Source organism: Myotis daubentonii, chromosome 7 (assembly GCF_963259705.1).
Source record: "Myotis daubentonii chromosome 7, mMyoDau2.1, whole genome shotgun sequence".
Taxonomy (NCBI): Eukaryota; Metazoa; Chordata; class Mammalia; order Chiroptera; family Vespertilionidae; genus Myotis; species Myotis daubentonii.
Window position 1 is genome coordinate 87,625,235 of NC_081846.1, and position 25,939 is coordinate 87,651,173.

General features: G+C 47.7%; 1 protein-coding gene across 21 annotated transcripts in view; it reads right to left on the reverse strand.

Annotated features, from left to right (window-relative positions):
• Window positions 1-25,939, reverse strand: part of CLASP1 (cytoplasmic linker associated protein 1) — a 279,926-nt gene that overhangs the window by 11,624 nt on the left and 242,363 nt on the right. For all 21 annotated transcript variants that reach the window (XM_059704721.1, XM_059704724.1, XM_059704725.1 and 18 more), the window contains 4 exons: window positions 24,518-24,708; window positions 22,822-22,950; window positions 2,151-2,357; window positions 822-938 (listed from right to left, as the gene is read on the reverse strand). In XM_059704721.1, the coding sequence (XP_059560704.1) occupies window positions 822-938; window positions 2,151-2,357; window positions 22,822-22,950; window positions 24,518-24,708 (644 nt within the window). The remainder of the gene's footprint in view (window positions 1-821; window positions 939-2,150; window positions 2,358-22,821; window positions 22,951-24,517; window positions 24,709-25,939) is intronic.

The following is a 25,939-nucleotide window of genomic DNA, read 5'->3' on the forward strand; positions in this document are numbered from 1 at the left end:
TTCCTCGGGAGCAAGGTCAGGCGCCGCTGGCTCCCTGCTCTCCTAATGGCACCGCTGCCGGCCCCGCCCACAGGCAGTCCTGGAGCAGCTGGGCCCTTCCCCACCGGAGACGGAGACGGAGACGGAGACGAGCACCAAGGCACCGCCTCCCACCCTGCCTCTCCTGCCAGAGCTTGGGTTTCTACCTGCTCTCAGTAGCAGGTTCATCAGATCTGAGTTTATTTTTAAACCAATAAGCACTCTAGCCAATAGTTCTTTTTCCTACTTTCTGCCCGATTCTAAGCTACTCCTAAAGGAAACATGAGCGGCAGCACAGGGTGTTGAAATCTTGGCTTCAGGAGTTAAGATCCCTGAATGCTCTTGGGCAGGTTAAACGCGGCGTAACTGTCCTTAGCCACAGAGATGCTGTCCTGAGTAAATGAGTCACAACACCAAGAGCAGAGAACGGTGTCTGGGACCCGGCGGGCACGTGGTGAGTCGGCCATCAGTACCGCGGATGCCCCGAGAACCCAGTTCCGACCCAGCAAGCTGCTAACCCAGCAGGCAAATCTCTTAGCGTTTCTGTGAAAGAAGACAAGCTGGTTTCTAACAAAGTCACCTTCCCTTTGGGAATAAACAGGTACAACAGACCCCGCTGTAACTTGCCGTGACTTCGCTATCTACTTGGTCACTTTTATCTTTAGGAAAATGCTTTCGGAGAAATGAGGCCCAACTACAGCACACACGATGAGGAAGCCGGTGCGGTCCAGAGCTGCGGGCGGCGAGTTCCGACCTGCTGGCAGAGCCCCGGGTGCGCCTCAGCCGTGTAACAGGATACATACCTTGCTCCCCGTGAGCTGTGCGAGGTGAGGTTTCAGCTCTTCTCCGATTACGGAATAAATTGCCACCAAGCAGAACACACTGGCCTTCCGCACACTACTTTCAGTGTTGTCATAACCCTACAGAGTCGGAGGGGAACACAGAAAGGAAACGAGATCAAAGATTCATTTCACCGTCAATATTTCAACATTTCCACAAATGCCCTCAGAGCTCAACCTTGGACTTGTCAAAACAACCAGGGTGTAACTCAGCTCTGCACCTGATCCAGGGAGCTTCCCGGAGGCTGGGAGCTGCGGCCGACCTGCCCCGCCCGGGCCACTGCAAGAAACTGCCACAGCAGCCCCCCAAGCATCAAGGGAAACAGAACAAGGAAGAGGTGAAGGGGGACAATAACTTGTGTCTTTCGTACTTTCCGGAAGGTAAAACAAGTTTCATGTGTGAAAACCCTTTAAAGAAATGAGAACTGCACACTCTCGTGCCCAGACATCAGTTAGCACCGGCTAGAGCTGGACCTCAACCTACCGTCGCCTCATCCACACACCCCCCCGCCCGGAGGGACCTGCCTGCTGTTCCCCACACGGACTCCAGGACTTTCCAGCCACTGTCGTCCCCTCTGCCTGGCATAACCCAGGCCCCCTGCTCAGCAAACAGCAGCACCACACGTGGCTCTGATTTCTCTCTACCCTGCCCAGGGAACTCTCTCCGGGACCCCACGCGACACCGCCTCCCGGATGAGCCCTTCTCTCTCTGCTACCTGCCAGGAACCGCCACTCCTGCTCTGTTCCCAGCTGTCAGCTCGCACCTCCCTGGGTAGCTTAGCACAGCCCCGGCGTCTCCGCTCGGCCATGCAGGCTGACGGCCCCTGAGGTGATGCCGATCAGTGGAGACCATCTTCCCCCCGGAGCCTATCTAACTCCACGTCTCATGCTCAGGAGGGTTTCAATCCACATTTGCTGGGTCAGTGAGAGCAGGACCACTGTCTGGTTTCCCACTCCACGGCCCACCTGCCCAGGGCTGGGGCCCACAGATGTGCAATAAGGGTTTGCTGAAGGAATGAACAACAACAACAATGATCCAAATATGTTTACAGTAAACAGAGTTCATTCTCCAGCCCAGTTCCAGGCTGCCAGGACACCTCCTTGCTGCACTCCGGGAGGGTAGACTGGGAGCCGAGAGAAAAGACGTGAGGCAGCCACACCACACAGCTTCCCAGGTTCTAAAACAGGTCACCTCCCGACTTTCCCTACCTGCCCTGCTTCAAGCGAGCAAGGGAAGCCAGGCCCCGTGCCCCCTCGCACCCCTGAGGGGGTGTGGCACCGCGCCCAGCCCACCTGCAGCAGGCCCGGGATGATGTCAGCCAGCAGCTGCAGCAGGGACTCCCTGGCGATCCTCTCCACGACCTTGGTCTGCATCTTGATGGCAGCCAGGTTGATGGGGTAGTCGGCCGTCTGGATGATGGGGCAGAGCACTTTGATGCACTGCTCCGGGTGGATGGAGCTGGCCAGAGTGGACGCAGCTTCCTCGGCGGCTCTCACCACCTGAAACACAGGTCCCCCCCGAGCGTGAGTGCCACAGCCAGGAGCAGCCAGAACAGTGCTCCTAATTCCAGAGCCGAGCGACATGCTTCGCTCAATGCCGCCGTCACTTCCTCGGGCCAATGTTGTTCCAGAAGTTTGAAGGGTAATTTCCCAGGGGTATGGAGGCCCTGGGAAGGCGGGTACAGTGGATTTTGGCAAAAACCTTAGAAAAGTGGTTCTCCGAGTGCAGCCTGCCCCACCCCTCCACCGCAGCAGCAGCTGCGACCTCCTTAGGAGGGCCACTGCCCCAGGCCCCAGACCCGCGGCCTCAGACTGTGGGCTGGGGCCGCAGCGTGTCAAGCACTCGGAGATCGGACCCGGGAACAGAAACACTCCCCGCGTCTGTGGGCCCCACAGCAGGAATAACAAGAGAAATGGAAGGAAGTCGGAGTGGCCACAGCACGCGGGTTCCAGCTGCAGGGAGGGTCCCGAGCAGCCCTGAGAAAGCTGCTCATCCCGCGCACACGCTCACCTCACCGCAGAGGAGCAGCTGACCTCTGCAGGGGCCCCGGCGCACTGGGACACACGAAGGGCCACAGGCACCCTGTCATAGGGGAAGCCAAGTGCAACGCCCAGAGAGCAGGACGGGCAGGGGTTTGGGCTCAGAGAGCTGGAAGCAAACCCTAGCCCATCATTCACACAGGCGAACCCCCCGTCCTGGTCCGTAAAAACAGATCATCTGAGGAGGGATGGAGATATCCGGCCAGTCAGTAAATGGCAGTAACTACTATTGATAAAAAGGAGTACATACATAAATGATACGCGAAAACACCAGACCGTAAAGAGGTATGCATTTCCTTACAAACACAGTGAAAATCCAGCACATTTATCCTCGGGCCAGCCCGCCCTGTCCCTCTATCAGAACCACTTCAGTCCCCAGCAAGGTGGGTCCCCCTGCTCCTGTCTGCCGGAGGATTTGTTCTGTTTAAAGAAGCTGAATTCTCAGTCACATTTCTTTCTTGTTGGGGACCCTCTGGGCTTTCCCTGAGAGGACCAGATATCTCCTTCAGACATGACTAAAGGGTAAGTGTCTTGTTAAATAAGATCACCCGCTCACCCCACCATCACCTGGTCAGCATGCTCATGGACACAAAGCATACACCTAGGATTATGCATTAATCCCTTAAAGAGCCAAATGGAGACCCAGGTTAGCCGGGTTCAAGGGCAAATACTGTGTGCGTGTGAGGACACAGGTGTGAAGAGCATCCAAGACTTGTCTGTGCTTCCTATACACGTAAAAGGTCAGGCTTGGCTGCGAAGCATAGCGGAGAAGTGATTTTAAGAGTCATGTTCTACCCTCAAAAAGCTCATACGATTCTTAAGATTTTCACAGCCCCAGCAATTTTTTTCTCGCCACCCTTCTCCCTGCCTTCCAGCTGTGCTCAGTGTGTGCATCCATTCAGTCCTATGTGTCGGGGGCTAGCTCAGAGCTCAGACCAGAGGTGCAGACAGTGGGCCCCGGCCTTGCCCTCAGGGTGCTGGGCAGGTGGGGTAGTCCATACAGAGGGCAGCGTGAGGAGGCAAAGGCCCAGGAAATGGCGGCCGAGGCCAGGGAAGCAGGTGGGGCCAGGTGGTGGGAATCTGCTACCTGAGGAGCTTCTTACAGTTGGCCAGGCCTGGGCAGAGGGTGGTGAGGGAGGGGAAGTAGGAGGACTGTGGCAGGATGCTCCAGTGTTCTGCAGGAATTCTTCCAGCTCCAGGGCTCCCGGCCCCACGGAGCCAGCTCCGCCTGCCTCTCTCCTGCACAGCAAGCCAGTGATGTGAGTTGGCCACAGCAGACCGGGCTTGCATGCACCTCAAAATAAGTGGGCGGGCTTCCCTGTCAGCAAGTATTAACTGAGTCACATGCACGGGACGCCACGTTAGTTTACGGAGACATGGAAATGAGAGTATTTAAAAGAAACCCGCGGTGAGTTTTTCTTGACAACTCAATCTCCTGCGGAGTGCAGCTTTTCCTACACAGATGCCTGAAAGTAGAGTGCTGTTTGGCCCTGGTGTGCACACGACCTTTACCCCTTCACCCCACGAAAGCAGAGTCCAGGTTTGCGTGGGCACATTCTCAACCTCAGGGAGCACCACACACAAACCTCAGATCGACCCTCTGGCGAGGAACTTCATTGGTCTGAGCCACAATTTTTAACAACTCTAAAAGGAGGATTTGAAAATGCAGACTACCCTGGCTGGGTAGCTTAGGACATCGATCCGAAAGCCCAAGAGTGCAGGTCTGATCCCAGTCAAGGCACATACAAGAATCAACCAATGAATGCATAAACAAGCACAACAGCACACCGATGTCTCTCTCGCACTCAAACCAATAAAAGCCCTGCTGTCACTGTTCCTTGGGTGAAGAGAGTATATGGGCGAACAAAGACCACTAGGGGGTGCACCAAGGAAGCATAACAAAATGCGGAGACAAAGAAACAGGACAAAATTGTCAATGGAAGATATAGAGTTCAGAACCACACTTTTAAGGTCTCTCAAGAACTGTTTAGAAGCCGCCGATAAACTTAATGAGATCTACAAGAAAACTAATGAGACCCTCGATGTTATATTGGGGAACCAACTAGAAATTAAGCATACACGGACTGAAATAACGAATATTATACAGACGCCCGACAGCAGACCAGAGGAGCGCAAGAATCAAGTCAATGATTTGAAATGCGAGGAAGCAAAAAACACCCAACCGGAAAAGCAAAATGAAAAAAGAATCCAAAAATGCGAGGATAGTGTAAGGAGCCTCTGGGACAGCTTCAAGCGTACCAACATCAAAATTATAGGGGTGCCAGAAGATGAGAGAGAGCAAGATATTGAAAACCTATTTGAAGAAATAATGACAGAAAACTTCCCCCACCTGGTGAAAGAAATGGACTTACAGGTCCAAGAAGCGCGGAGAACCCCAAACAAAAGGAATCCAAAGAGGACCACACCAAGACACATCATAATTAAAATGCCAAGAGCAAAAGATAAAGAAAGAATCTTAAAAGCAGCAAGAGAAAGAAACTCAGTTACCTACAAGGGAATACCCATACGACTGTCAGCTGATTTCTCAACAGAAACTTTGCAGGCCAGAAGGGAGTGGCAAGAAATATTCGAAGTGATGAATACCAAGAACCTACAACCAAGATTACTTTATCCAGCAAAGCTATCATTCAGAATTGAAGGTCAGATAAAGAGCTTCACAGATAAGGAAAAGCTAAAGGAGTTCATCACCACCAAACCAGGATTATATGAAATGCTGAAAGGTATCCTTTAAGAAGAGGAAGAGGAAGAAAAAGGTAAAGATACAAATTATGAACAACAAATATGCATCTATCAACAAGTGAATCTAAGAATCAAGTGAATAAATAGTCTGATGAACAGAATGAACTGTTGATTATAATAGAATCAGGGACATAGAAAGGGAATGGACTGACTATTCTTGGGGGGGAAAGGGGTGTGGGAGATGCGGAAAGAGGCTGGACAAAAATCGTGCACCTATGGATGAGGACAGTGGGTGGGGAGTGAGGGTGGAGGGTAGGGCGGGAACTGGGAGGAGGGGAGTTATGGGGGGAAAAAAAAAGAGGAACAAATGTAATAATCTGAACAATAAAGATTTAATTAAAAAAAAAAAAAAGAGAGTATATGAGTGACCGCCCCTAGGAAACCCGTGAAGGTACCAGCAGGCCTTGCTGAAGGGACACAGCGGCCAGCCGGAGCTGGGGCTGCCAGAGTGCAGAGCAGTCCAGAGGATGCCTCCTGCCTGGCTGCTGCCCACGTCGAGTGGGTCTGCCCACTCCAATAATCCCTCTAACACGCTACCCTGGTGACCATGTCGACGCCCTTCAATCAGCATGGCAGGCCAATGAGGCCTGGCTTTGGCTGGTCCTTCTAGCTGAACTTCCCACTGTGCCCTGGTAATGCCAAGCTGAGGGCCTGCCCTGCACAGGCCCAGCCGGCCAAACCTCAGCGCCCACGTCTAGTCCCTGTACATTCCCTGAATGTGGATCATGCCTGCCTTTCACCTGGCTAGGCCTAGCCACCCCTAGGAGCCAGTGGCTTCAGCAGAACTGCAGGAGGCTCTGTGTGCACACTGCACGCCACACCTAGACATCCGCTGGGCGTCTCTGCCACCTGACTCCCTGCACCTAGACATCTGCTCAGCGTCTCTGCCACCTGACTAGCAGCTCCGGGAGGGCCAGCATGCACCTCAGCCACTGTGCTCTCCCGCACGTCCAGCACAGGCCATGTCCACTGTACATTAGGGACATTATAAACGTCTGTCGAACGAACTTTCCCCTCGTGCATGTAGTTGTAAAGTACTCACAACTGGCAGTCGCCCCTCAGCATGCCTCGCTGATCTGCATCCACATGCTCCAGCTAAGGAGCGGCCCAGTCTTTAAGGAGGAGGCAAGATGTCTACCAAGGACCCACATGAGCCTCAGGAAAGCCCTGCACCAGAGTGCCCCTTCCAGGTGACATACTGGAAAGGATGACACAGATCTGCTCCTTGGCAAAGACTTCCGTTCACGTGAGCTTCTCCCTACAATGCTGTCTGAGAGGGCGGCATGTCCTGGAAGAGCTCCATCATGCGGTGCGTGATCGGAGATGAAGTGCTCTTCCTCCTCCTCAGCTCCTGCACACCCCGCGCTGAGCTGGGTAGCTTAGGACATCACCTTAGGACAAGCACAAGCACCCTGACATGCTAGCCAGAAAGGAAACTGAGGAAACGGTGGGTCTTAGCTCTTAAACTTGGAAAAAACAAAAGGATCAGGAGACTCTGAATGATTTCATAGATAAATCCAAGTTAGAAAACAGTGATGTACAGAAACAGACGTTTAAGATCCCAACAGGAGCCCTAGTTGGTGTGGCTCAGTGGATAGAGCATCAGCCTGAAACGAAGGGTCCCTTGTTCGATTCCAGTCAGGGCACATGCCCGGGTTACAGGCTCGATCCCCAGTAGGGGGCGTGCAGGAGGCAGCCTCGCTGATCTGCATCCACATGCCGACAATGATTCTCTCATCACTGATGTTTTTCTCTCTCCCTCTCCCTTCCTCTCAAGAATCAATAAAAATATTAAAAAACAAAAAACAAAACCAACAGGAGATGGGAAGCAGCCGTGGGTGGGAAGGCGTAGGCTTTAGGGACAGACTGGGATTCAGGCTCAGCAGTGGCCCTAACAGTCACAACAGGAACAAACTAACCCTCCCTGGGCGCCTCCCAGGAGTCTCCGGGCACAGAGACAGGAAGCAGCGGCCAGGTGCACATGAGACCTGCCGCAGGCTCCTCCTCCCCGCCAGGCTCTGTGCTCACTGTCATCAGGTGCGGTGAGCTGCTGCGGACACGGAAGGCTTCGGATCTATGGAACTCACACCCGAACCAAGGAGACCTCTCTTCTACAAAACTCCACAGCACAAAGCAGCTAATGCCATGCACCTAACACAGGGAGGCTTCTAGAATTCCCGAAAGCAGAATGCAGACGCTGCTCCTCCAGGTGGGCGTGGCGGCACTCCCTCGCGCTGTGGTCGGACCCCAGGACAGCTCTTCCTGCCAAGGCAGGTCGGTGCTCCTGGCTTCGCCGTACATGCCAAACCCCGGCTTTGGCAGGCTGCTTGAGTCAGGGTGAACTTTAGGTTTTGCCCTGAGTTCTATGTAACATAAGAAGCAAAGATTAGCAATGTAAGCACATGGAGAGCAAAAGTAAACATGGGCAACAGAAGGAAGGGCGGGCAGACAGTTTAGTAGATTAGATGTCAGGAGGAGGCAAGGATTTAGAAAGGGGGGTGGGCGCATGCATGAGAGACAGCAGATTAAAGAGACTTGGATCATAATCCACCTTGAAGCTGTCACAATTATTCCAATTCTGGTGATTGTGCTAGTCTGGTTAGAAATATAGAAATTCTTCCTTTTCAAAGTTAGTGAAATAATATTGTCTAGCAAGGAAAAGCACAATTTCCTTATCTAACTTTTTTTAAAAATGAGATCATTACTCAGAATACTAGAGAATGTTTGCTTAAAGATAAGGTTTCTTTTGGAGCAAAGAACTTGTCAAAATTTGAATTGCATGTTTTAATAAGTTTGATCTGGCCCTGTCACAGACACATCAGAATAACAGGCTCAATAAAAACATAAATAAATAAATAAATAGATAGATAGCAAACGCCCAGAATCAAAGTGCTCTTCCCAGTGGGTACTCCCAGCTTAGCTCTGCAGTCACTTGGGAACCAGGGAAAAGGTTGGTGCCGCCTCCCAGGAAAAGCTGGAAAGACCTTATAAAAAAAAGGTTTCACAAGCGTTTTAGGCAAACTATGTTTTTGGTAAAAGAGAGGCTCTGCTAAAAATTCTGGGATTTAAGGTGCAGCGTCCACACGGCCTGGCCCCCGCAGGCGAGTCCTCACATCACCAGCTCCGTCCAGTGGGAGGAGGTGCAGCGTCCACATGGTCTGGCCCCCGCAGGCGAGTCCTCACATCACCAGCTCCGTCCAGTGGGAGGAGGGAGAAAAGCAAAGCTCCCGGTTCAAAGTGTGGAGATCTATCTGAGTTTGGACCTGGTTCTGTCGTCTGGTGATCTTGGGAAAATTTATTTTACTTTCTAGGCCTCAGTTCCCTCATCAGTAAAATAAGGGGGAGAATTAGAAGAATTTCTACATTATTTTTGGGTATCAAAACCTTCTCTTCTACCCCTCCTGGTTTATACTCCCCTTAGACACACACACACCCAGAGCATTTGAGGAGGCAGACTCTGAATGAGATGGTCTCCGCCACCAGCCATCACATCCTCGCTTGGAAAAGCAGACTCCGGCGCAGTCTGCCGCTTTCCAGGGCGTGAGGGCTCTCAGGTGGGGCCTTACCGTGCCTTACCCCCAAGAGGCTGACTAGAGAGGTTTCTGGTTTCATCTTTTCGTTAGAAAGTATTAGCTCACAAAGGAAATGGGCTTCTGGCCACACCTCAGGATTGGGCCCATGAAAAACTGGAGGTTCATAACTATAAAGGTTTAAGTGTGTTCCTCAACAGCCAGTCCCATCAGCTGGAGGCTGGACGAGAACAGGCGCTCCTCCAGCCGCCCTGGGCTAACAGGGAAGCATACCTCGGTGCGGAGACACAAAGTAGTTTCCCAGTTCACGCCCTGCACTGTCCTCAGAGCCACCGACGGACCGACTGCGGCTGCTTTCACGAGGGGCGCCCGAGCCGCGCCCAGCACAGGGTGTGTTGAAGACGCGGCTGGACAGTGGTTTTCGTTGCTCTTTGGAGCAGCACCTCACTCACTACGCTGCCTTCTGACACTCCACCCTGTTCTCCGGCTCTGGGGTTTGTCCAAAGGACTGCGTGAAGCAGAAGCCCCAGTCCCCAGAAAGTTCTCCTTCATTTTTAAAGTAACATTGGTCTAACTTTGTTTTTTGTTTTAATTCCTTAAGTCATAAAGCATTACATTAACTAGAAATTACTTTAAAATTACAAATAAAACCCCTGGAAATTTAACAGTGGCTGCTTTATATTTACAGAAGACTCGAACGTCCCCACACAAGCCACACCACCTGGGGCTGGACTCCCACGCGCCACACATCACGCGCCAGCACGTCCGCGCAGGGACGTAAGGCGATGGCGATGCTGCCTCTGCTGACAGGCCAGTTATCAGAATGTGCTGATGACCAAACCGTCTCCCTTACAGATGATCTGTAAGAAACTGAGCGGGAGCAACAAGCATCCTTACACTTAATGTGCATAAAACGATGAGTAATTAGGGTATCGACTATTCACCAGGTAGAGAGCCTCCTGAGGACGGGCTGTCCGACAGCAGCTTAGGAGCGATCTGCACGCAGCAGGCACTGGAAGCACATCTCCATGTCACTGTCTTTCCTTCTCACACGGTCACGCTCGCGCGGGCGCACGGACCACCTGGGAATGAACTGCGGAGCTGGAGGTGCAGAGGCTTGACCCAAAACAAGGCTTCCTGCCTCCATTCAGACCTCACACTACCCCGGAACCTCGTTCACTGCATGAGTTCCCTTATGAAATCCTCTCTTAACCAAGGAAGGTGAGACTCTGTACCCCACCCCACAAACAGATGACAAACTGAGATGGAAAGAGTGAGTTAGTAGTTTTCTTTCAAAACAGAAAATGGGCTTGAGCTTTTAAAAGGCCACTGTCAAAAGCCTTAGCCCTTTCAAAGTGTTTGCTAAAAGCTAACACTACTGTAACCATAGTAACTTCACTAAGGGGCCCTGAGATGCTAGAGCATGTTTTATTTACTGAGAAGGTAAAAAACGAGGACCTGGAGAATGAGAGAGATTTACTTATTCAACTAGGAAACATGAAAACATGCCCAAGCTGGCAAGCACTACCCTTTAAAATAAAAACTCGAAACTGGCATCGCAACCCTCTGTCTTGGCTACTATGGAATGTGTCAGCTCAGGATGCAGATGCCTGAGGTAGCCTCCATGGCTGGTACACTTTCAATATTTAAAAAGCAGGTTTGCATGCACAACTCTTTTTAAAAGACTCCAAGAAAACAGACCATGGCTCCTAAGATGACACACCACCGTATACTAGCCTTGCCTCATTCATCTTCCATAGGCTTTTATAATAATGTCAATTTATAGAAATGGCATTTCAAAAAGTTGGCCTTCACTGCTATAGTCCCACAGACGGAATGCCAGTGTGCACCATGGCATGGCCACCACCACGGAGGGCAAGGGAAGACGTGGGTGCGAGGTGTGCCCTGTGCCAGCCTCTCGGCCTAGTGCTCTTCACCACCCGCCGAAACCCGGGTCCTGTCTAGGAATCCAAACCTCCACAGAGGGGAGCCCCGGATGGCCCACTCTGAAGCACTGATTAGACAGGAACGCAGGCTCTGCCTCCCTGGCTGGTGTAATAACTGGGTCTACAGACACTTAGATCCTTTTCAATAAACGTCCAAATAATGTCTGAATAAGTGTCTGCAATGATGAGAAAGTATGACCAGAGTAATACTGTGTGCAAATCATATGCCAGGACGATGGCCACAACACAAATTATTTTGCCCTAAAAAACAAAAACAAGGAACAGAGACAGATTGGTTAAAATAAGAGCAAGACTAGAAGAATTTTGAAGGAAAAGGAAAAGAAAAACAAAAACAAAAACCTACATACATAGGTGCCCAAGTTAGGAGCTTCTGGCAAACGAGAGCCACACTTTGTCAGGGAAGCCGAGGGCAGTGCATGGGGGAGGCTGCCGGCAGCATCTGCGACAGGCTGCGGACACCCTTGGGCTGTAGGAATTTCACAGCAACTGAGGGCCCTAAATTGACTTTCAACAGTAGGTTTTCCTGCCTTTGTCCCTGCGGCAATTTAAAGGACTTCACACCTAAGAACTTCTCTCCTAAATTTCTCATTTTGCAGGGAAAAAATAGTGAGATCTCTCAAGAAAACAGTAAGCAGCAAATGGATTACTTAATTCTGTTAACTTGTACTTCTGAGGGCCCACGCCAGTCTCAGAGTTCAAGATCAGGATGCCCACTTTAAAGGCGGACCTCTTTCAAAGGGGCAGCCAGCAAGTGCCACACACTGCAGATGGCTCAGTTTCACCTCAGCGCCACATTCTACATATGTCCTCCCAGTGAAACACCTGACGTCATATATGCAGAAGAACACCAATTTTATTTGCTTTTTTTTGTTCATGTATTCTCATTAAGAAGAAGCTATTGTACAAAAAAAAACCAAACAAACAAAAAACACAGGAAAAGAGGAAAAGAGTCAGCACCAGTCAGTTGCCTCTTAACACAGACATACCTGGTTTGTAACTTGTTTCTGCCAGGAGTTGCCATGCATTAGCTGGCAAATTACGGCACCTCCTGTGACCTTCGTCCCTCACCCGGGAATAATTTTGTTGACTATATTAGTTCATCTGGTCCTCAGATTTTTTTTTAAATCCTCACCCAAGGCTATGTTTATTGATTTTAGAGAGAGAAACACTGATCAGTTGCTTCCCATACACACCCCAGCTGGGGATTGAACCTGCAATGGAGGCATGTGTCCTGACCAGAAATCGAACCTGCAACCTTTTGGTGTGTGGGACAATGCTCCAATCAACCAAGTTATTTAAGTCTAAAGTATTTTGTTCAAACATGAGTGATTATCATCATCACGCAATCAAGCAAGATTTCGAAAGCCTAAGTTACTGGTTTGCAAACACAAGCATCACTGAAGATTAAAAGCGGCGGCGGAGTAAGTGGATACTGCACAGACATGCTCCCAGAAACAAACTGGAATTACAACTGAAATACAGAAAAACTTCCTGAATAATCAACAGAAGACTTGCTGGAGAGAACCCTGACACGGAGGACAGAAAGTGGAGACCACATAGAGACTGGTAGGAGGGGCAGAGGCACCAAAGGGCTGGCTGGGCGCCCACAGACAGCAACTGAGTTCTGAGAGGTATCTCAGCTGTGGGGGTTGCCACTGAGAACTCTGGGATCTAATCCCCAAGCTGGGCCCCCCAGCAGAGAACACCAGGACTGAGGAAGGTACGCACATAACATCTGGCTGTGAAAAGCAGTGGGGTGCTGTCTGCCAGAGAGTAACAGCTGAAAATTCAAACACCCTCTTAAAGGGCCAATGCACAAAATTCCCTGTGGAGCCACCCACCTTGTGCTCTGGCAGAGGGAGGGCGAAGTGGACTGGAGCTGTGAGGGCAGAAGCCAGGACTGGGGACTCGGGGGATGGAGCTCAGAAGGCAGACACTTTAAGTTTCCTGGGCTGAGTTACTCCCTCACACAGCAGAGGACATCTTTCCCACATAGACATCTGCCTTGCCTGGGGGGAAGACAGGTGACACATCCTACTGAAAAGAACCTTGCCCGGAGGCCACTTAAGAGATTAAAAATAACAATTAGCCTCCAGGCAGTAGCAACCACCCCACCCTGTTGAAAAAACTCTCCCCACACCTGAGGACGATTGTGGGGGGGGGGGGGGGGAGTGTGTGTGGTGGTGGTGAGGTGGGGGGGGGGGGATTTAAAGTTGGAATCCTATTAGTCCAGCGGTTCTCAACCTGTGGGTCACGACCCCCTTGAATGACCCTTTCACAGGGGTCGCCTAAGACCATTGGAAAACACATATATAATTACATATTGTTTACAGTAGAAAAATTACAGTTATGAAGTAGCAACAAAAATAATTTTATGGTTGGGGGTCACCACAACATGAGGAACTGTATTAAAGGGTTGCGGCATTAGGAAGGTTGAGAACCACTGTACTAGTCTGTAGGCAGAGGCGGTCTCTAGGGGCTTTGAGTCTGCCTGATCTAATTAGTCAGAAACAGCCTTTAACACTGTCTGCACTAGAGATTGAGAAGTGTAGGAGGATCTACCCAATACATAGTCACAAAACCAAACAGAAAGCCAAAATGAGGAGACAAAGAAACAACCCCCAAATGAAAGAACTAGAGAATTGTCCAGAAGAAGAGATAAATGAAGCAGAGATAAGAAATTTATCTGAAACAGAGTTCAGAGTAATGGTGGTAAAGATGCTTAACAGCATGAAAAAGATACAGTAACGATGAAAAAAGAATGGTCTGAGATAAAGAATGACATAACACAAATAAAGAACATGTTGGAAAGAACACACAGCAGATTAGGAGAAGCTGAGAATCGAATCAGTGAATTAGAAGACAGACTTGAAAATATCACTCAATCAGAAAACTAAAAAGAAAAAAACAATTAGGAAATAGAAGGATAGCTTAAGGGAGCTGTGAGACAATGTGAAACATAACAATATTAGAATAGCAGGTGTGCCAGAAGACGCAGAAAGGGAGAAAGGCATAGAGAAGGTGTTTGAAGAAATAATGGCAGAAAACTTCCCTAACCTGGTAAAGGAAAAAGTCACACAAGTTCAGGAGGCACAGAGAACCACAAACAAGAGAACCCAAACAGGCTCACGCCCAGACACATCATAATTAAAATGCCAAAAATTAAAGACAAAGAGAGAATCTTAAAGGCAGAAAGAGAAAACAAAACTCTTACCTACAAAGGAGTTCCCATAAGATTGACACCTGATTTCTCATCAGAAACTCTACAGGCCAGAAGGGAATGGCATGAAGTACTCAAGGTAATGGAAAGCAAGGATCTGAGACCAAGGTTACTATATCCAGCAAGGCTATCATTCAAAATAGACAGTCAAATAAAGAGCTTCCCAGACAAAAAAGGGCTAAAGGAGTACATCACCACCAAGCCAACATTACAAGAAATGCTAAAGAGACTGCTGTAATGAGAAGAAATGGAGAGAGAAAACTAGGCATACAGAATTAAAATGGCAATAAATAAGTACCTATCAATAATAACCCTAAATGTAAATGGACTAAATGCTCTAGTCAAAAAGCATAGGGTAGCAGAATGGATACAAAAACATGACCCAACTATATGCTGTCTACATGAAACTACCTCAAAACGAAAGACACACATAGGATGAGAGTGAAAGGACGGAAAAAATTTTTTCCATGCAAATGGAAAAAAAAAAAAAGCTGGAGTAGCAATATGTAGTAGTAAAATGAAGGCTATCACAAGAGACAACAAAGGTCACTAAATAATACAGAAGGGATCGATCCAACAAGAAGATATAAGCCTGGTAAACATATATGCACCCAACATAGGAGCACCTAAATATATAAAAAATCTTCTAGAGGATTTTAATGGAGAGATCGACAACAATACAGTCATAGTAGGGGACTTTAACAACCCAATAACTTCACTGGATAGATCTTCCAGACAAAAACTTAACAAGGAAACAGAGACTCTAAAGGACACACTGGATCTGATGGATTTAATTGACATTTATAGAACATTTCACTCCAACGCAGAATATACATTCTTCTCAAGTGTACATGGGTCATTCACAAAGATAGACCACATGTTAGGACACAAAACAAGTCTCTACATATTCAAGAAGATTTAAATCATATTAAGCATCCTCTCAGATTACAGTGGAATGAAATTAGAAATCAACTAAAGTAAAAACACCCAAAAACATTCAAACACATGAAGCTAAATAGCATGTTATTAAACAATGAACGGGTTACCAACAAGATCAAGAAAGAAATAAAAAACTTCCTGGAAACAAATGAAAACGAATACACAACAACCCAAAATCTCTGGGACACAACAAAAGCAGTCCTGAGAGGGAAGTTCATAGCACTACAGGTATACCACCTCAAAAAACAAGAAAAATCAGCAATAAACTATTTAGCCCTACAACTTAAAGAACTAGAACGAGAACAACAAAGCCCAGAGTAAGCAGAAGGAAAGAAATAATAAAGATTAGAGTAGAAATAAATAACATAGAGACCAAAAAAAATCCAAAAAAAAAATCAATGAAATCAAGACCTGGTTCTTTGAAAAGATAAACAAGATTGATGAACCGTTAGCCAGACTCATCAAGAAACAAGGAAGGAGGACCCAAATAAATAAGATCAGAAACGAAAGTGGAGGAGTAACCATGGGCACCACAGAAATAAAGATGGTAAGAAAATACTATGAACAACTATATGCCAACAAGCTGGACAATGTGGATGAAATAGACAAATTCCTAAAAAAATACAAACTCCCAAAACTGAATAAGGAAGAATCAAAAAATCTGAATAGGCCAATAACAACTGATGAAATACAAGAAGCAATAAAAAAAAAACTCCCGCCAAACAAAACCCCACGTCTGGACAGCTTCACAGGTGAGTTTTACCAAACATTCAAAGAACTATCACCTATACTCCTCAAACTATTTCAGAAAATCCAAAAGGAAGGAACACTTTCAAACTCTTTTTATGAGGCCAGCATTATCCTAATTCCAAAACCAGATAAAGACACTACAAATAAAGAGAATTACAGGCCAATATGTCTGATGAACATAGATGCTAAAATCCTCAACAAAGTATTAGCAAACTGCATCCAGCAATATATTAAAAAGATCATATACCATAAGCAAGTGAGATTTATTCCAGGGATGCAAGGCTGGTACAATATTCATAAATCAATAAACGTGATCACATAAACAGAATGAAAGACAAAAATCACACGATCATATTGATAGATGCAGAAAAAACATTTGACAAAATCCAACACTCATTTTTGATAAAAACTCTTAGCAAATTGGGAATAGAGGGAGCATATCTCAACATGATAAAGGCCATATATGACAAACCTACAGCCAACATCATAGTCAATGGGCAAAAACTAAAACCATTTCCTCTAAGAACAGGAACAAGATAAGGATGCCCACATTCACCACCACTCCTGTTCGACATAGTACTGGAAGTGCCAGCCATAGCAATTAGACAAGAAGAAATAAAAGGCATCCAAGCCCTAGTTGGTTTGGCTCAATGGCTAGAACGTAAGCCTGCAGACTGGAGGGTCCCAGGTTCAATTCCAGTCAAGGGCATGTGCTCAGGTTGCGGGCTTGATCCCCAGTAGGGGGAGTGAAGGAGGCAGTGATCAATGATTCTCTCTTATCACTGATGTTTCTCTCTCTCTCTCTCTCTCTTTCCCCCTTCCTCTCTGAAACCAATAAAAACATATTTAAAAAATATAAATAAATAAAAAATAAACGGCATCCAAATTGGGAAAGAAGAATTGTCATTATTTTCAGATGACATGATATTGTACATAGAAAATCCCAAAGACTCCCTCAAAAAACTACTAGACTTGATAAATGAATTTGGCAATGTAGCAAGATACAAAATTAACACCCAGAAATCTATGGCTTTTTTTATACATCAACTAGAGGCCCGATGTATGAATTGGTGCATGGGTGAGGTCTGGCCGTACGCACCCATGGGGGCTGATTGAGCCAGGCTGGCAGGGGGGATGGGATGCAGGAGGTTGGGCCCACCCCTGATCAGGGAGGGGGGGCAATTGGGGGCATGTCCAGCCGGGGGGTGGGGCTGCTCCCCTTTCCCCCCATCAGGCCGGATGGCTGGCCGCAGTGCGTGTCATAACAACTGGTTGTTCTGGCATTCCAGTGGCTTGGCGTTTATATATATAGATAATGAACTCACAGAAAGAGAAACTAACAATCCCATTTACTATTGCATCAAAAAAAGTAAGACACCTAGAAATAAACTTAACTAAGGAGGTGAAAGACTGGTACTCGGAAAACTACAGGACGTTGAAAAAAAGAGATAGAGGAAGACATGAACAATTAGGAGAATATACCGTGTTCATGGATTGGAAGAATCAACATCATTAAAATGTCCATACTACCCAAAGCAATTTATAGATTCAATGCACTCCCCATTAAAATACCAATAACATATTTCACAGGCCTAGAACGAACTCTCCAGAAATTCAAATGAAATAAAAAATGACCCTGAATAGCCGCAGAAATCCTGAGAAAGAACAAAGTTGGAGGGATCATAATACCAGATATCAAGCTATATTACCAAGCCACGGTACTCAGAACTGCCTGGTACTGGCACAGGAACAGACATATAGACCAATGGAACAGAACAGAGAACCCAGAAGTTGACCCAAGCCATTATGCTCAATTAATATTTGACAAAGAAGACAAGAGCATACAATGGAGTCAAGACAGTCTTCAATAAAGAGTGTTGGGAAAATTGGACAGATACACACACAAAAATGAAACTAGATCACCAACTCACACCATACACAAAAACAAATTCAAAATGGCTAAAGAACTTAAATGTAAAATGGGAAACCATAAAAATCTTAGAAGAATCCATAGGCAGCAAAATATCAGACATATGTCGTAGCAATATCTTCACTGATACAGCTTTAGGGCAATGGAAACTAAGGAGAAAATAAACAAATGGGACTACATCAAAATAAAAAGCTGCTGCACAGCAAAAGAAACCATCAACAAAACAACAAGAAAGCCCACTGCATGGGAGAACATATTTGCCAATGTTATCTCCAATTAAAGTTTAATCTCAACATTTACAGGGAACTCATACAATTTAACAAAAGGAACATAAACAACCAATCAAAAAATGGGCAATGGACCTAAATAAACACTTTTCTAAAGAGGACATAGAGGAGAGAAACCAAGATGGCGGCATAGGTAAACACCGGAGATTGCTGCCTCGCACAACCACTTCAAAAATACAACTAAAAGACGGAACAGACATCATCCAGAACTACAGGAAGGCTGGCTGAGTGGAAATTCTACAACTAGAAGGAAAGAGAAAAGCATACTGAGACTCAGAGGAGGTGCGGTGTGGAAGTAAAATACAAAGGTTGCAGAGGCTAGATTAGCACCTCCTTAGATCCAAGAGCCAGTGTACCCAGTGGTCAGAGTGGGACCATCCAATTACAACTCCTCAGATCCATAAGGGACACACTCAGGGGGCAGACTCAGTGAGCATCAAAGCCCCACTGAAGCAAGTCTTGCCCCAGAGGGGTGTCTCCAGCACAGAAGTTCTCCCAATGTAGACACAGCTGATTCTCACAGCCAATTGGCCTGGAGGTCAATTCCTCCCAGTGATACCTACAACAATCAAGGCTTAACTACAACAAGACTGTGCACAAAGCCCACAAGGGGGTGCACCAAGAGTGTCTACCTCAGGTAATTGGGGAGGCTGAGCTACTGGGCCCTATAGGACACTTAGCACAGAAAGCCACTCTATTGACACAAAAAGCATAAAAAATGCGGAGACAAAGAAACAGGACACAAATGACAGAAATGGAGGAAAGCAAACTACTGGATATAGAGTTCAAAACCACACTTTTAAGATTTTCCAAGAATTTTCTAGAAACCGCCGATAAACTTAATGAGACCCTCAAGAAATCCAGTGAGACCCTGGATGTTGTGATAAAGGACCAACTAGAAATTAAGCATACACTGACTGAAATAAAGAATATTATACAGACTCCCAACAGCAGACCAGAGGATCAGAAGAATCAAGTCAAAGATTTGAAATACGAAGAAGCAAAAAACACCCAACCGGAAAAGCAAAATGAAAAAAGAATCCAAAAAATACGAAGATAGTGTAAGGAGCCTCTGGGACAGCTTCAAGTGTACCAACATCCGAATTATAGGGGTGCCAGAAGAAGAGAGAGAGCAAGATATTGAAAACCTCTTTGAAGAAATAATGACAGAAAACTTCCCCTACCTGGTGAAAGAAATAGACTTACAAGTCCAGGAAGCACAGAGAACCCCAAACAAAAGGAATCCAAAGAGGACCACACCAAGACACATCATAATTAAAATGCCAAGAGCAAAAGACAAAGAGAGAATCTTAAAAGCAGCAAGAGAAAGACAGTCAGTTACCTACAAGGGAGTACCCATACGACTGTCAGCTGATTTCTCAACAGAAACTTTGCAGGCCAGAAGGGAGTGGCAAGAAATATTCAAAGTGATGAATACCAAGAACCTACAACCAAGATTACTTTATCCAGCAAAGCTATCATTCAGAATTGAAGGTCAGATAAAGAGCTTCACAGATAAGGAAAAGCTAAAGGGGTTCATCACCACCAAAGCAGTATTATATGCAATGCTGAAAGGTATCTTTTAAGAAGAGGAAGAAGAAGAAAAAGGTAAAGATACAAATTATGAACAACAAATACATATCCATCAACAAGTGAATCTAAAAATCAAGTGAATAAATAATCTGATGATCAGAATAAACTGGTGATTATAATAGAGTCAGGGGCATAGAAAGGGAGGGACTGACTATTCTTGGGGGGAAAGGGGTGTGGGGGATGCGGGAAGAGACTGGACAAAAATCGTGCACCTATGAATGAGGACAGTGGTGGGGGGGTGAGGGCGGAGGGTGGGAGGGGAACTGGGTGGAGGGGAGCTATGGGGGGGAAAAAGAGGAACAACTGTAATAATCTGAACAATAAAGATTTAATTTTTAAAAAAAAGAGGACATACAGAAGGCCAAGAGACATATGAAAATATGCTCAAAGTCACTAATCATCCGAGATTTGCAAATCAAAATAACAGTGAGGTACAATGTCACACCTGTCAGAATGGCTATCATCAACAAATCAACAAGCAACAAGTGCTGGAGAGGATGTGTTGAAAAAGGAACCCTCATGCACTCCTGGTGGGAATGCAGACTGGTGCAGCCACTGTGGAAAACAGTATGGAATTTCCTCAAAAAATTTAAAAATGGCCGAAACCGGTTTGGCTCAGTGGATAGAGCGTCGGCCAGCGGACTGAAAGGTCCCAGGTTCGATTCCGGTCAAGGGCATGTACCTGGGTTGCGGGCATATCCCCAGTAGGAGATGTGCAGGAGGCAGCTGATCGATGTTTCTCTCTCATCGATGTTTCTAACTCTCTATGTCTCTCCCTTCCTCTCTTTAAAAAATCAATAAAATATATTAAAAAAATAAATAAAAATGGAACTCCCATTTGACCCCGTGACCCCACTTCTAGGAATATATCCCAAGAAACTAGAAACACCAATCAGAAAGGATATATGTACCCCTCTGTTCATAGCAGCACAATTTACAATAGCTAAGATTTGGAAACAGCCTAAGTGCCCATCAACAGATTAAAAAACTGGTATATTTACACAATGGAATACTACGCTGCTGTAAAAAAGAAGGAATTCTTACCATTTGCAACAGCATGGATGGACCTGGAGAGCATTGTGCTAAGCAAAATAAACCAGTTGGAAAAAGATAAATATCACATGATCTCACTCATTTGTGGAATATAATGAACAACATAAATTGATGAGCCAAAATAGGAAAAACAATATTTTAGAATATAATAGAAGTAATCCTGTTATTTGGAGATTTTTTAAGATTTCCTACAACTTTCGTGATATTATACTATGTTAGTACAGTTTTGGTAATATCATATTTAAAATATTTTTTTCTTGAAATATTAATGTGTATTGCATGTAATATTATATTTAAAACCATTTTTCTTGGGGAAGAAAACACAGAAAAAACAAACCAGCACATGCCTCACTCATGTAGCTGTTATGCTTGGACTATTAGATGGGGAGATGCCTAGACAGAGCATGAGGACCCCCACCCTTGCTGAGCCTGCAATCATGGTGGGATTTAAGGAGGTCAGACAGGACACTGTCTGGTAGTCATGTAACTGCTGAGCAGAGGAAAAGCATGATTTAGGGCAATGGTTCTCAACCTGTGGGTCGCGACCCCTTTGGGGCTTGAACAACCCTTTCACAGGGGTCGCCTAAGACCATCGGAAAACACATATATAATGACATATTGTTTTTGTGATTAATCACTATGCTTTAATTATGTTCAATTTGTAACAATGAAAATACATCCTGCATATCAGATATTTACATTACGATTTATAACAGTAGCAAAATTACAGTTATGAAGTAGCAACAAAAATAATTTTATAATTGGGGGTCACTACAACATGAGGAACTATATTAAAGGGTTTCGGCATTAGGAAGGTTGAGAACCACTGGTTTAGGGTCAGGCGCTTTTTGTTGATATAAGAATTGCTCTAATCATAATTCCTTTAATCCACAGTACGCCCATGAAATAGTCACATGTGAGCCAAGAGACTGAAATGAGCAAGCGGTTATGTCTTTCGCTGGGGGGTCAAACCCATCGTCTGCAGTATAAAGGTTCCTAAAGTTCTAAATATCTGGTTCATTTTCCACAATGGCTTTTACTGGAATAGTGTTATTGAAATCATTTTTACTTAGGATGCTCCCCCCACTTCCCCGTCTGTGTAGACCTCTAGAAAGGACTGGTGATCCATGGGCTGGAACAACTAGGTAAGCAAGTGGACGAGGATTTACTGCGTGCCTGTCTGCAATACATGCGGGGGGCAGACACGCATCCGCTGCTCTCCAACGGCACCTGAGGTGCCAGGAACCGCAGGCGCCATTTGCTAGCCTGGCCAACATGCAGGAGCTAGTGGTCGAGGCGTGGCACAGCCACAGAAGAGCCCTGCCAGGAGACAAGGGAAGGGAGACCCACACAGCGCAGTACCCGCTGTCGCCCAGCACCGGCCAGGAACCGTCACTGGTCGTCTCACTGAATTCTCATGCGAAACTTAGTGGTACCATCTCTTTTTACACATAAGGAAATGAGGCTCAGAGCTCGTGAAGTAAGTTCTCCGGGGTTCTGGAGCAAGGCCTTGTCGCGACTTGTCCTAGGATGCCTGCATCTTCAGAGCGGATCTCGCTCTCCAACATCACCTGGCATGATGCCCAACGCCAGGAAGAAACGGAAGACCTTTCCTCTGGACCAAACCGATGGGAACCACAGATGTGGGAACCCCAGGAGCAGGCCGAGCCCCCTGTGCACGTGGACAGGGGGCCAGGAACCCACCACGTGGCACCAGCCCCTGCACGGCACTGCCCGCGGCCACCACGCAGCCCTGGCTCACCCCTGGGCGCGGCTCGGCCTGCGCTCAGGGGAGGACTCCTGTTTGGAAGCCGCGCAGTGACTGACAGTGCTCTCTCCCCGCACTGCCCACCGCGCCCGGACTTGTTTCCGCATTCCCAGGTCGGGCGGCTCACCTCCTTGTGGGAGTCTTTGTGAGCCTCCAGAGTCTTCATGATCGTCAGCTCGGCGTAGTTTTTGAATCTTGCTGGCTGGTTTCTCAGAATCTCCCGTAAAACTCTCAGCGCCAGCGCGCGAATGGAATGCTGGGGAACAGGAGGAAGGAAGACATCAGCAGCCTGCACCCACACATACACCCGGTAGCAGGGTCCAGGGCACCGAGCGTCCGCAGACGCCTGGACACGGTTACTCTGCTGACCTGCTGGGCTCTCGGACAGCCAGCTCCATGAGCAGCCCGTGCCCCTGCTAGCATTCCCAGGACCCTGCCCACACCTAAGAGGGACCTGATGAAGGTTTCTTCAATGAGCCAAATGAGGACAATGGAGCTCTGGGGACGGGGACTTCCTGAGGCTCAGAGATGCAAACCACCCTGTGTCAAATGCCCGGAGGACAGGTAAACGGCGCCTGGACACCGGACGCGTGGCCTGTAAGACTGTGAGCTCTCCAAGGGCAGCTGAGACCTGTCATTCTCCCGACCTGCTGAGTGATGAGGCCACGGGGGAGGGGACTGTACCAGCCTCGAGGTGCTTGAGGACCTTGAGGCCCGGGTCATGTGTCTGGAGGAAAGCCATTCTAAACAGACTCCTAATCTCAATAAAAGAGAATGGAGTTTACACCAAACACAGCCAAAAAGTACATCCTGATTCTTTGTCACTCACCTGTGCAATTCACCCTCCACCCCGTTCTGCTGCCTCTACATGACATCGCTCTATCTCCCGACCTCAAAGCCCAACCCAGGAGAAGGGCTTCAGAAACCAATGCTTTGTTTTAAGAAAAGGTGATACAGATCTTTCATCACCATTCTTCTAGCCTCCCTCAGCCTGTTCTAGACCAAACCACTAATCCTAAGCAGCAGAAAGCAATCCAAGTCAGCGTGACACTCCCAGCCTCCGGCTCCCCTGTCTCCCATTCCCACCACCGTCAGCATGAGCCTGGGCATGACCTTCACCGTGGGCTGTGTCGAATTTCAGCCCGGGCCTGCCCTGGAGCTCTTCCCCACGCTCAGGCGATTGCTGTTTCTGCTGCGGACACAGAGCCCAGCGCGGAGGGGCGCGGCTTACTTGGCAATCCCTCCATTTACTCCTGTCTCTGTGGACGGGCCAGCGGCACGGGGCAGGAAGGCAGGACTCTGGGTTCTTCCCACCTCTAAGATTACACAGCAAATGCCTAGTGTGTCACATTCAGATGTCACCGTGTGAAGAGGGCCTTTACTTTAAAATTAACAACAGAAAATAATAGACGATGCTAACCACCCCGGTTCCTGAGCCTGGCGTGCGACCCTGACGCACGTGCGGGAGAACGGAGGCAGAATGTGCCGGAATGCAGCATTTCGTAGGGTCTTTAAAAAGGAACTTCTCTGTTTCGCAATTAAACATGAAACAAAAATAAAAGTCACAAGGAAAAAAGCTCATTGTTACAAATGACATTTTAAGCTAACAGAGTTTTAAGAAATTTTGTGTAAAGTGACCTGATGCAGGAACAAGTCCCCTCATCGACATGAGCGTACTCTAGGTGGGGCTTGCTCCCTGGGCTCCGAGGCCAGTTCAGGCGTGCTTTGATGTAAACTGTGAGCCCAGTAGGAAAGGAGAGCTGAGCCACCCCACAAGAGCAGCCCCCCACCCCCGGAAGGGAATGCAGAAGAGCAGCTCTCACGTCTTTGTCCCCAAGGGTCTCCAGGAGCAGGAGCAGGATGGTCTTGAAGTGCTCCTCCCAGACGCCCAGGCTGTCCTCCCGGGTGACCTTGAGCAGCTCCAGCAGGGCGCCCTTCCGCTCCTCCACGCGCTCGTTGTGGTTGGAGAGCTCTTTCAGAAGGTCCGCCACCAAGTCCGAATGGTCAATGGGCACTTGTGAGACATAACACAGACGTTACTGCACGAGGGACGCCGGCTGCAGGTGCTGCCTCAGCGACGCAGCCGCCCTCCTCTGCCCTCCGGTCTCTTCCCATCACCCCCTCCATCCTGACCTGCGGCCGAGCCTCACTCTACACCCGCAGCAGGTCATTCCACCAAACTAACTGTCAAAACAGAGGTGGGCCCAGCCAGCACGGCTCAGCGGTTGAGCACCGACCTATGGTCCAGGAGGTCACAGTTTGACTCCCAGTCAGGGCACATGCCGGGGTTGTGGGCTTGATCCCCAGGGGGCGGTGTGCAGGAGGCAGCTGATGAATGATTCTCTCATCACTGATGTTTCTCTCTCTCTCTCCCTTCCTTTCTGAAATCAATAAAAATATATTTTAAAAACCCAAACAAAGGTGGGAGAATAGGTATCGAGCACCAATACTCACTGTCTCTACCCTGCCTTACCATCTTCCCACCTTCCCACCTTCCCACTCAGACAAAGAGGAGAAACTGCCATTTCTTTCACCGGTTCACAGACAAGAAGCCCTCGCAAAGCCCGTCCTAACTCCATCTCCACGCGACAGTCCTGCGTCAGGCGCTGCCATGGAACCCGCTCACTAGCATCCCCTCCACCAGAGCACGCTTTCCTCAAGGCACTCCTCACAGTTCCCTCCCACCAACACCCACGCGCCCCGGAGTGTCCAGAGGTTAGGAGCTAGCACAGGAAACAGACACCAGCCAAGGTCGACTCAAACTTCCCAAGGCCTCCAGTGAACGACTTGCAAGGACTTGAACCATATGGCAGGGGAGCATATCCCTTCTCTGCGTGTTCTTTTAAGAGACCTCCACTGTGAATTCACTTTAAGTAGAAAGCGTGAAGAAACAAGTCAGACAAATCATCAGGAACTACTTTTTTTTAAAAGATATATTTTTACTGATTTCAGAGAGGAAGGAGAGGGAGAGAGAGATAGAAACATCAATGATGAAAGAGAATCATTGATCAGCTGCCTCTTGCACACCCCCTGCTGGGGATTGGGCCCGCAACCCAGGTATGTGCCCTTGAGTGGAATCGAACCCAGGACCCTTCAGTCCTCAGGCTGACAGTCTATCCAAACCAGCTCGGGCAGGAACTACTTAATTTGCATGTGCACATTTCTTTAGATTCCAAAATTGGGGAACAAACACAGAAGAAAGTCTGAAATGTGAAAGAACTCTACCATTTCCCCTGCTCTCCCAC